The following is a 13,061-nucleotide window of genomic DNA, read 5'->3' as shown; positions in this document are numbered from 1 at the left end:
GGAGGAGGTGTCGAAGGAGAAATAGGACCGCCAACCAGTTACCTATGAGGAGAGCATGGTGGAGCGAACAAACTTCACACCAAGGATGAAACAAAAAACGTGTCAAGGGGCCTCTGTCACCCTCCTTGGGAGGCGAGGTCCCATTAATGCACTGAGGGGTGGTGGCATGCACAAAGGATAGGTGGCAAGAAGGCCCATCATTTCCAAAATGTTTTACATTAATTCTCCTTCAACAATTCATTGGGGTAGTTTCAACATGGTTTTTAACTATTATTGTACATTATAATATATTACATAATATTTTTTTATTGATAAAATTTTTATAAAATTACAGCATCATATGTTTTATTTATTTTTTCTATTGTAAAATCAAAATTAAAATAATATTGTTCTACCATTTCTGGATTTCTCACATCTAGGTTTTTGTGGTCGACGTTTCGAGTCGTAAGTGTGGCTCATCCTTAAGACAGATATATGAAATTTGATCAATCGTTGAGAGATAAGTAGGTGAGAAATGTGGGGAACTGGTCGTTAGGTTAGTTGAATGTTAGGAGGTCAAATATGAAAAAACAAAATTCAAACATCCATAATAATTTAAAAGGTCAAAAATGTTAATAAGAATATTAAATATGTAATTAATAAATAATAAAAAGAATAAGAAAATGAAAATATTAAAATAAATTAAGATAAAACTATTCTAATTAAATAATATAAAAATTAAAATAATAAAGATTAATAAAAGAAGATGTTGAAAAAAATTAAAATGTCCCAATAATAATTATAAAATGTATCTATATATATATATATATATATATATATATATATATATATATATATATATATATATATATATATATATATATATAACTTTATCGACCCACCTGATGGAGGTCTCGCGGTTATTTCGTAGAGGGCTAGGATAGCCGCAGGCGCTTCAGAATTTCGGTGGGCCGGTTGCGCGGTCACGGGGGTTTCGGTAATGTGATAGGCCTATCACCGCAGGTGCCGCAGGACATCGGGGTTTTTCGCCGACCGGACAACGACTGAACGAGCTGGAGGAAAAGAGTGCTGGGGTATTGGGTTTCCGACAGCTGACATTGAAGGCGGTTACACTACAGTTGACCGGTATGGAGATAAACGAGGAGATTAATGGGGAAATGGAGCTGGTTGATTATTCGGCGGACCCACTTGATGGTATCGCTATTTTCGGAAACCCTAGCCCCCCTCCCGAACCAGCTGCAGACATCTTCGCTTCGCACCATCCGCTTCCGGTGGTTTCTTTGAATCCTTCCCCCATACAGCCCGCTTTGGAGGTGCCTCCTCTCTCGCCAGGTACTGTCCCTCTCCTTTCATCCTATCTGCCCGAAGATTATGCCCTTGATTTCCCTTCGCCGCCACGCAGTATAATCCTCTCCGATCCGGCGCTGTCTAGGGCAGAAGAAATCCCTCCCTCTGCATCAGCACATCCCCTCCCCGTTGCGGATCTTGGGGAGATTAGGGCTGAAGAACCCCCTCCCTTTGTACCAGCAGTGGACCATCTCGCTTCAGATCCGCCGATACAGCAGGGGGAAAATAGGGTTCCGGCGACTATTCATTTGGGTTCCGCAGAGATCAGGAATTCGGGAAGTTTTAGCTCGCCTGCCATTATTCCACAAGCTATAAATCCCTCTCCTAGGGTCGGGTCATCCAACCCGTTGGTCGACCACCCCACTGGGCCTCGCTCTAAAAAGACGAAGTGCATTAGAGAAACGGTGAAAGACATATCTGTATCCTTTGGCGACCCAACCAACTTTGAAGAAACTATGGCTCTGGCCCGAACGACACTAGTAGGCCACGTTCGTGGTCGTACCTTCACGGCGGAAAGGCTCAAATCATGGGTGAAAGAAATCTGGGGTGAAATGTTCTCGGAGATGCCAGCAGTACAAAAACTCCCTCGTGGTTGGTTCTCACTTCACTTCGCCATGGAGGATCACACGAATACAGTTTTGGCCCAGTATTGGCATATAGAATTGGCTCCAGTTCTTCTGAAACGATGGAGCCCGCTCTTCGACCCGGAACGCGAACAGATTGGAGCGGGACCTCTCTGGGTTCGACTGTCGGGATTACCACTTCAATATTGGACGGAGGAGGCATTCATCAAGGTCGAGAACGCGCTGGGAACTTATTTAGACCATGATCGATCATATGTGGAGAAAAACGAAATGATCATTGCTCGAATTTTGGTCTACCTGGACACCAGAGAGGGGTTAGAGGGTAAAATGACCCTGCGATGGGGGAACTTTAGTAGAACCCAGATTTTGGATTATGAAGGTGTTCCCTTCAGATGCAACCGGTGCCATCAAATCGGCCATGTTTACAAGGATTGTCCGTTAATCACCAGCCAGGATGGATCGACAATTCAGGCTCAATCGAACTCAGGCAGGGCTCCCCACATTATTCCATGATCACCAAGGATTAGTGCTCCTCCTTCTATTCCACTGGCGCCCAAGATCAGCGAGGCTCATCGTGGACCCCCTGCGGAAGCGCCTCAGCATCAGTATGTCCCGCCTTCGCCCCCTAGGACCAGGGCTCGGGCAGCTGCTGCTGCAGATAATGTAACGGGAACCCTTCCTTCCCCTTCTTCTTTATCTTCTGATATCTCTTTTATGCATGATAATTCATTTGTCTGCACCATGGTACAGTGTAACATCCCCTCTCCCCCTCCGTCATCTTCCACTGCTCCGCCTTCGCTGCCCTACTCATCCCCGCCACCTTCGCCCTCATCATCCCGGACGACTTCATCTCATCCCTACTCCCTCCGTCCTCGGGGATCCCGACCGAGGGCTTCTGAACCTGTCGCAGGCTTGGGTATTGTCCCTCTCGAACCTGGTATCCCTCTGTCCCGGGGTCGTAAATCAAATCTCAATAAAGCTATCAGACATGCGAGCGCTGAAGTTGCGGCTGGGCGCCAAGCCACCATCGTAGGGGTCCTTAGAGCTTCAATCCCCCCTCAGCATGGTCCCCCATGAAGTACATCTCTTTCAATTGCAGGGGACTGGCCAGTGCCCCCAAAAAGCTAGCCCTCAAACGACTTTTTGAGGTCGAGTCTCCGAATATCATACTGTTACAAGAAACGCTTGGATCGGCAGATGCCTGTACCCATGCACTTGCCTCTATAGGGGCAAAATGGAATTTCATTGCTTTGGATGCCATGGGTAGATCAGGGGGGATAGCACTTGGTTACAACCCCACATCTATCAAGCTGGAATCATCCTGGGGGGGACATGGTTTCCTTGGAGCAGACATCTTCTCAATTGAACTCGGTCTCCCCATCCGAATTATCAATATTTATGGACCTTGTCATCAAAGGGAACATTTCTGGAGAAATATCCTTAGCTGCAATCTACTCTCCTGCGACAACATCATCATCGGGGGAGACCTGAATTTCTCCTTGGGGTTCAGTGAGTCTTGGGGTGAGGCGGCCCAAATTGACCCCATCACCAATTACATGAGCCAGTTATTGGAGCAACATGACCTCATTGATATCCCTGTTCAGAAGCTTCAGCCAACTTGGAGAAACAGAAGAACAGGAGAGGCTGCATTAGCCAGAAGATTAGACAGATTCCTCATTAAGGGCCCCTTGATTCATCAACTGCACTCTTACAAACAGTGGGTTAGCAATGGTGGCATCTCCGATCACTCCCCAATAGCTTTGGAAATTCGGGGTCCGGATCAGAAGCCAAAAGCTCCATACAAATTCAACCATATGTGGCTACAAGATCCAAGTTTCACAAACTTGATCACATCCTTCTGGAAGGCTCATCCCATTGAAAGAGAAAATTCGATGGCAAGGGGTTTCGTAAAAAACCTAACCGAGCTTAAACACATTGTGATCAACTGGGCAAAAGAGAAAAAGAAGCAAGAGGATGCACATCTAATCAAAGTGGAGGAAGATTTGAAGGGTCTTCTGGATGAGAGAAATTTAGGTTTCTTATCACAGGATGACAAGTCGCGTCTGGTGGATCTGGAAAATCAGAAGAAGGCTATTCTCAAGGGACGAGAGGAAGCTACCAGACTTTGTAGCAAAGCTACTTGGCTGAAAGCGAGAGATGAAAACTCCAGATTTTTCCATAATTTTGCCAAAGGAAGGAAAGTGGCAAACACCATCTGGAACCTCCCGCTCCCTGAGGGAGGCTGGGCAGACACTTTCAACAAGTTATCAAATCTGGGTACCTCACACTTCAGAAATCTATATAAATCTTCGGGGGGTACAAATCTGGCGGAGATCATCAATGTGGCCACACATCTCCCCAGATTTGTAGAGGAAGATGATACAGAGGATCTGGAAGCACCGGTTACTATGGCAGAATTGGAAAGCACCATAAAATGGTTCAAGAAGGAAAAGAGCCCTGGTCCGGATGGCTGGACCATCGAGTTCTACTCTGCCTTCTTTGAACTTCTAGGAGGAGACATTCTTAAAGTTGTTGAGGAGAGCAGGATCTCGGGGAGCATCTATCATGCAATTAATTCTACTTTCATTGCTCTCATCCCAAAGGTTGACAAACCTTCCTCTTTTGATGATTTCCATCCCATATCCCTCTGTAATGTGCTGTATAAGATCATATCTAAGATCATCGCCAATCGGATCAAGCCCATTCTTTCCAGGCATATTTCTCCTCAACAATTTGCTTTCCTGGAAAATAGACAGATCCATGAAGCCATAAGCTCGGCACAAGAAGCAATCCACTCCATTTGGACAAAGCATCTCAAATGTATTCTGCTGAAGATCGATCTTTCCAAGGCATTTGACCGAGTAAGCTGGCTATACTTAAAAATGATCCTCATCCATCTCGGTTTCCCCCTCTCCCTTATCAATTGGATTATGGCTTGCATCTCATCCCCCACCTTCAGTATTTTGATTAATGGATCTGCCTCTCATTTCTTTCATTCTGAAAGAGGGCTGCGCCAGGGTTGTCCCCTTTCTCCATTGCTCTTTCTCTTGGTCATAGAAGCTCTCAGCTGCCTCCTCATCTCTGCATCCAGGGAGGGATCCATCAGAGGACTCAAAATATCAGACATCTGTTTCCTCACTCATCTCTTGTTTGTAGATGATGTCTTAATACTACTGGATGGAAGTGTTCAGGACTCGACCACTTTCTCTCGCATACTTGATCTATTCACTAAAGCTACAGGCATGGAAGTGAACAGAGCAAAATCTTCAATATCTATGGTCGGCACCTCTGTTAACGAAGCTCATATTGCCAGGACGGCCTTCCCCTATAATACCCAGCAAATGGACAGAGGGCTCAAATACCTGGGATACTGGATTAAACCCAAAAGCCAGAAGATTGCCGACTGGGTATGGCTGGTGTCGAAGATCGAAAAAAGGATATCTTGCTGGAGTCACAGATACCTCTCTAGGGCTGGGAGGCTTATCTTAATCAAAGCTGTGCTCGAAGCCACCCCTGTATTCTGGATGGCCCTGGCATGGATTCCACAAAACATATTGGCCAAGCTTCAGCAATTGTGCAACCGATACCTGTGGGCTGGGAACCAAGACAAACGAACATTTGCTTGGATCGGGTGGAACAAGATTGCTTTATCGAAGAAATGGGGAGGATGGGGACTGAAGGATCTCCCAAGTTTTGCAAAAGCTCTGGCTGGCAAAATGGGTTGGGCTCTTCTGACTTCCCACAGCCTTTGGACAAACATTGTGTTCCATAAATATATCTGGCCTCTCAGCATCAGCGACTGGGTAAGGCTGCCTACTTGGAATAAAACTGGTATATCATCGATTTGGAAGGCTCTCCTGCACTCCTTACCTCTCATCAGGGACAACATAGTTTGGCGCATCAGAGATGGTAACAGTGCAAGAATAGGACTTGACCCCTGGTCTGGAAGCGGTGGCCGACACACACTCCCTCAAGATCTTATTGCCTTCCTCTCAACTCGAAACATAAAGGTCATTTCACAGATTGCAGACCCAACGCAGTCAGACATCTTTCATCAAGCTTGGAAATCTGCAGTCTTACTGAATATCCCGAGAAGATGGCACGCCGTATGGGAAGAGTACAGAGAAGCTTTAGTGGAAGCTCACATTCGCATTACAGAAGGCTCGGACGAACTCATTTGGCACCTAGCGGACCACGGTGTTTACACTCCCAAGGAGGGCTATCTATATCTCATTGATCACCGAAAACCTGAAGCGCTTGAATCATGGTGGCAAAACATATGGAAATTGGATGCTTCCCCTCGATCGAAATTATTCAATTGGTGTATCCTCAGGAACAAAGTCCCCACTTGTGATCAGCTCATGAAAAGAGCCATTCACGGGCCCTCCAGATGTGTCTTATGTAAGGAGGAATCAGAATCTATAGAGCATATATTTCGGAGCTGTCGTGCTACTGTAGATCTGTGGCGAAATCTTAAGACACACATCAATTTCACTGGCGCCTGGGAAGGACCGAACATCATTAACGCTTGGAGTGACTGGGACAAGAAACACAGGGGGACGAAACTGATTAACCTTCCAATCATAGTTAACTGGACATTATGGAAATCTCGGAACAGCGCCATTTTCAATGAGAAGCCTATCCATTGGACTCTGCTTTAAGCCAGTATCGTTGCTGCCCTACAGGAATTGCCCGACCCTCCCCCTCCGTCCATTAGGCAACCTGCACCGCACCCTCCCTTGGACACTAGCATGCCGTGGGCATATTTTGACGGCGCTGCAAATCAGCAGAGCTATGGAGGAGGCTTCATCCTTCATATCACAGAAAACCACCATTACAAAATCAAGGCTGGCCTGGGGGTTGGCACAAATAATTTCGCCGAACTGATTACTCTTCGCCACCTTCTTCATTTTGCATTGAGGCATCACTGCATTAGCATCAATATTTTTGGAGACTCACAGATTATTGTAAATTGGATTAATGGCACTGCTACTTGTCACACACACTCTCTCAGCACTATTTTACAAGAAGCTCTTCATCTCAAAGCAGCATTTAATCATATTACTATCTCTCATATATACAGGGAGCACAATAAGGGTGCCGACAAACTTTCAAAGGAGGCATCGCTGATGGACAGAGGACTATGGGAGATTACAGAGATCAATGATCAGCAGGAGCAAAAATTTTATCACAGGCCTTATATAGATCCAGGATACCCAACCCTGGAACAGCATATAGATCCCTAGACATATTTTTGAGGATAACACTCTGAAGAGATATACTGTAAATGTTTGTTTTAATTTAAATGTACAGCTAAAATGCAGCGAACAGAAAGCATACCCTGCGTGGTATTGCAACAAACTGATTTTTGAGGATACTTCTGAATATAACAGACTCTATATGTAATTATTTTTCGACTCTATTAATGAAATATACAGTGATTTTTCCAGAGGAAAACTTTATCATGAAAAATAAAAAATTACCATAAAAATATATCATTATGAAATAGTATAAAGTATAAAATAAATTATGCCACATAGTTTTAATAAAAAACTTTGACTATAATCAAATCACAATATTATATATTATTAATAACTATATAAATAAAATTATATATATATATATATATATATTTATTTATTTATTTATTTTGAAAAATAAAATAGAAATTAGTAACAGAAAACATATTTTGAATAAAATAAGAAACCAGAAGCAGAAAGGGAAATGAAAGAAAAATGATTCAAGAGTAAGTAAAACTAGAAGAAAGGGCGAGAATCCAGTTTCTGCTAATCTTTCAACCCATATTCAAATTGCCAAAGTGTTTTTCAATTTCAATTGCTTCTTAAAGCTTCATGGGATGATAGTGATCAATCCCAGCTAGGATTTTGAAGTCTTCAATGCAAATATGGTATGTGGTTTTCGCAGCATGCTTAGTAAGAGCGGAAGAACAAGACCGACAATGTTTAATATTAGTGATATTCTCTTGAATCCTTTGTTTAACAGATTTTCATGTTTCACCCACATAGGGAGCACCACATAAGCACGAAATTAAGTAGACGCCCTTCATGTTAGAAGGGCCTAGAGGATCCTTAAGAGATCGCAACATACCTCGAATGGTATTTAAAGGTTTGAAGAAGGTGGAAACTCGATTCTTTCTTAAGATGTGAGCAATACTATTAGTGGTTCCTTGAATATAGGGAAGTTGAACCTTGAGGGGATCATTAGTGTCACTTTTAGGCCTAGGACTAAGGCTAGTTTTTTGGAACGCCTTGATGCCTTGGTATTTCTTGTGACCATTCTTTACGAAGACATCCATCAAGTGGGTTTTCTCATCTTTAAGGTGACTCTCGCCAGAAATCCTCAATACGTGAGTGGCAGGGGTGTTTAACACCACAAATTTTTGCACCGGATGATAATGGGACTCAACATGGAGGTATTGTTCAGTGTGAGTCTTCTTTCATAATAATTGGTGGGAAATGGAACCATCATCATGTTTGGAAAGAAGAACATCAAGGAATGGAAGGCGATCATTACTCTCAACCTCCATGGTAAACTTGATAAAGTCATATTGATTATTCAGATGTTGCAAGAATTATTCTAACTTAATACGTCCATGGGGCGAAATAACACAAGTATCATCCACAAAATGCTTCCAAAGCTTCAGATGGAAAGGAGCATAGGTTAAGGCCTTGGTCTCAAAGTCTTGCATGAAAAGGTTTGCAACAAACGGGGAGAGACGGGAGCCCATGGAAACTCCACAGGTTTGCTCATAGAATTCACCATCTCCTTCGCTAAAGATTCATATTCATTTTTCAATGAAATTAAAGGTATTAAATTAGATCTTTTTTATATCTTAGTTAGTTTTGATGTGGTTTCTATTTACACCAGGATTCCCATTAATGAAGTTATGGATATTATTAGTCTCATTACAGATTCCAACACAACCAATTTGGTTGGTTTATGCTTGAATTCCATGTCCTTCAATTTTCAAGGTGAATTCTATGAGCAAGTCAGTGGAGTTGCCATGGGCTCTCGTCTCTCCCTAGTCATTGCAAACCTTTTCATGGAAGACTTCGATACCAAGGCCTTAACCTCTGCTCCCTTCTGTCTAAAGATTTGGAAGTATTTTGTGGATGATACACTTGTTATCTGGCCCATGGATGTGATAACTTAGAATTATTCTTGCAACATCTGAATAGTCAATCTGACTTTATCAAGTTTACAATGGAGGTTGAGAGTAATAGTCGTACCCCATTCCTTGATGTTCTTCTTTCCAAAAACGATGATGGTTCCATCTCCCACCAAATATTCTACAAGAACACTCACACTAAATAATATCTTCATGTTGAGTCCCATCATCATCCTGCACACAAATTTGAGGTGTTAAACACCTTGGCCGCCCGTGCATTAAGGATTTCTGAAAAGAGTCACCTTAATGATGAGAAAACCCACTTGATGGATGTTTTCATGAAGAATGGTTACAAGAAATAATAGGGCATCAAGGTGTTCCAAAATGCTAGCCTTGGTCCTAGGCATAAAAACAACACTAATGATCATATCCCCGAGGTTCAGCTTCTCTATATTCAAGGAACCACTAATAGGATTGTTCGCATCTTAAGAAATAATCAAGTTTTCGCTTTCTTCAAATCTTTAAATACCGTTCGAGGTATACTGAGATTTGTTAAGTATCCTTTAGACTCTTCTAACATGAAAGGCGTCTACTTAATTATGTGCTCATGTGGTGCTCCCTATGTCGGTGAAGCAGGTCAATCTATTAATTAAAGGATTCAAGAGCATATCATTGATATTAAACATTATTGTTCATGTTCCTTCACTCTCGTTGAGCATGATGAGAAAACCAAGCACCATATTTGCATTGAAGATTTGAGAATCCTAGCTAGGATTGATCACTATCATCCAAGGAAGTTTAGAGAAGCCATCGAGATTGAAAAACACTTTGACAATTTGAATAGGGATGAGGGTTAGAAAATTAGTAGAAATCGGATTCTTGCTCTTTATTTTGGTTTTGCTTCCTCTTGAATCCTTTCCCTCCTTTTCCTTTCTACTTCTCGTTTCTTATTTTATTCAAAATATATTTTTTGTTACTAATTTCTATTTCATTTTTTCAAAATAAAATAATACATTACTTACACATATATAAATATAAATAAAAATTATTAATAATATATCATGATTTATTTATTTGATCTTTCTTTATTTATCTATATATATATATATATATGTTATAGAACTATATGACACAATTTATTTTATTCTTTGTATTATTCAATAATGATATATTTTTTGGTATTTTTTTCATGATAAATTATTAAATATAGATATATGGATACATACATATAGATATTAACATATATATTTCACATATATACAATAATACTTCTTATACTTATTATTATGAAGAAATTTTAATATTTAAAAAAAAAAATTATATATTATTTAATTAGAATCATTTTATCTTATTTTATTTTAATATTTCATTTTTTTTTTATTAATTATTTATTTAATTTTTTTATTAATATTTTTGACTTTAATTTTTTTTAATCTCGTCTATTTATCTCTCAATAATTGTTCAAATTTCATATTTTTATCTTAAAAATAAGCCATAGCTCGAAATGTTAGACCATAAAATACTCAATATAAGTAATTCAAAATAACATAACAAAATTATTCTTCTCACAAAAACCTCTAATCTGAATATAAAATTTTATATCTATAAAATACTTAACAAATTATATCATTAATCATATAAATTAATATGAAAATCAAATAATATAAAAGACAAATTTAAATGATATATCATGTAAATAAATACAATAAACAAATTAAATTAAATTAAATGTAAAAGATTGAATGAATTATTTGATTAATCACAAACCAACATGAAAATCAATTAACATCACAATAATGATTAAAGATAAGTGTTTGGTGGGTATGGTCGTTTTGGAATAAATAATAAATGTTATAATTATTTGATTAATCACAAACCAACGTGAAAGTCAACTAATATCACAATAATACAATAATGATTAAAGATACATGTTTGGTGGGTATTGTTGTTTTGGAATAAACCATAAAGGTTATAATCATGTTGATGATGTATGGTTAATTTAAAAAAAAATATTAAAAATTATATGATTTAATTTTAATAATTATTTTTTATTATTAACTATTTATATTATAATTATTAATTTAGGTTATTTTGGGTGGTTTGGTGGAATAGTTGTTATCTTTCTCACTCATATTCAAATCTCTATTAGTGGCATGATGAACTATAATATCTTGTTACATATTGTTAACCCTTATAAACTCTTAAGTGAGTATATCTGTAGATTGACCTAGTAACAACAACGTCACTCTAATATTCGAGTTGAGAAGAAAATTGATTTTTTTCATTGGATATATATATATATATATATATAGATAGATAGATAGATAGATAGATAGATAGATAGATAATTTTGTTATAATTAAATGATTTAGCCTTAATTTTAATGATTAATTTAGATTAATTAGTGATATATTATTAAATTCACAATTGAGGTGAAAACTTCATATTTGAGATATTAAAGTTACATGATTTATTTCTAATTCCAATCGCTAATGTGGGTTAACTAATGACTTATTAATGAATCAAAATAAAGAAGAAAGTTGAACCTTGTACTCATTTTTACTTTTTTGCTTTTCCATCATTGCAATTTGACCATGTTATCAAAATTAGATTTTTGGATCAATAAAATTGTGATTTTTAATGTAAAAATGGATTCAACATCTTCTAATGCTTTTATTGTAATGATTATAATATTTGTATTTACAATTCCATTAATCCGAAAAAATACTTACTGAATTTCAAGTCAAAATAATTGGTTTCCCTTCATGTAGTTTTGAATAACTAAAAAATATAAATTCATAGAACAATTAGACTATAGCTAAAATAAATGGCATTAACCTTCATAACTTTAATGAGGTACCTCCAAAGTTGATGTGGGAATATAAATAAGTAAAATTAGCATAATAAGATAATATTTTAGACATGCGGCAATCACTAAAGGTATCACCTCGTGTATTAATCATGTAAATATTCATTCCAACATTCCCTTAATATACATGTAGTAAAAGCATAAATTAGTCAAATAAATAGTAAAAAGTATAAATTAGTCAAATAAATAGTAGAATATCTTGGTTAATGTGTAATTTAAAGATAAATAGTAGAATATCTTGGTTAATGTGTAAATTTAAAGATAATTGTACCAAACTAGTATACATGTTTTGGATAACTTAGATTGGCTAATATCGTGACCATGACGAGGTGCAAAAATATAACTCTTAATGGAGAGTCCTTTGGGGTTGTAACATTGAAAACAACAAAGCAACATGAGTTTATTAAGCATATGTACAAATAATCAGAGCAAGTAATGAAATCTCTCAATGTTGTCAATAAACATTCTCTAAAAAAGAACAATATGAAAGATGGTAAAGAGTGTGTTCATGTTGAAAATGATCTAACAAAGTTGCCTTTGATTTAATAGTATGAAGTTCAACAAGAATACACTGGAAAAACAAACCAAGAAAACTAGACATGCACTTTTTTAGCAAGAAGGTCAAAAGGTTCAACAAGTGCCTTCAAAAACACATGTGGCAAGATATCTTCCCATCATAAAATGCATACATGTGTAGAAGGGAAGCAATAGAAAAATAAGGTTTCCACTAAATTTTTGTGAAGCAAAGATTGATACCATAATTAATCAATTAAAACATGTAAGAGGGAAAGTGTGATTGTGTAATCAAGGAAATAAACCATGAATTCCTCATATAAGAGATCATATGTTGTCATATCCATTGAAAATTGGTCCTATTAGTATCTGTTGATTCAAGATTTTGTTGTGTATTCCATTTCATTTTCAAGGTGGCTATCATACCAATGAGAATTCCAATCAAAATATTGGTTCCTACATAATACATGGATGGGGAATAATATTTCCTTTGATCATTATGATTAGGTTGTTAATAGAACTAAAGTATAGATGGTGAAGAATTTGGTTTCAATTGATCAATAGATGCAAGATGTGGTTCTTTTGAATCGATCATTGAAAAATAATTAGATGAGGAAGA

The 13,061-nt window shown here is 38.1% G+C and overlaps 1 protein-coding gene across 1 annotated transcript; it reads left to right on the top strand.

Annotated features, from left to right (window-relative positions):
- Positions 1-6,682: 6,682 nt before the first annotated feature.
- LOC149208248 (uncharacterized) lies at positions 6,683-7,177 on the top strand. The gene has a single exon (XM_089398279.1). The coding sequence runs from the start codon at positions 6,683-6,685 to the stop codon at positions 7,175-7,177; it is 495 nt and encodes a 164-aa protein (XP_089254405.1).
- Positions 7,178-13,061: the final 5,884 nt, after the last annotated feature.

This window comes from Pinus tabuliformis, chromosome 1_2 (genome assembly GCF_031772625.1).
Source record: "Pinus tabuliformis cultivar Carrire ecotype Pingquan chromosome 1_2, CPIR1, whole genome shotgun sequence".
Lineage (NCBI taxonomy): Eukaryota > Viridiplantae > Streptophyta > Pinopsida > Pinales > Pinaceae > Pinus > Pinus tabuliformis.
Note: the sequence above shows the minus strand (reverse complement) of the source record. Positions and strands in the feature narration are given on the sequence as shown.

Excerpts from the sequence above, each read along its gene's own strand:
- LOC149208248 (XM_089398279.1), top strand. The coding sequence starts at position 6,683 with ATGCCGTGGGCATATTTTGACGGCGCTGCAAATCAGCAGAGCTATGGA.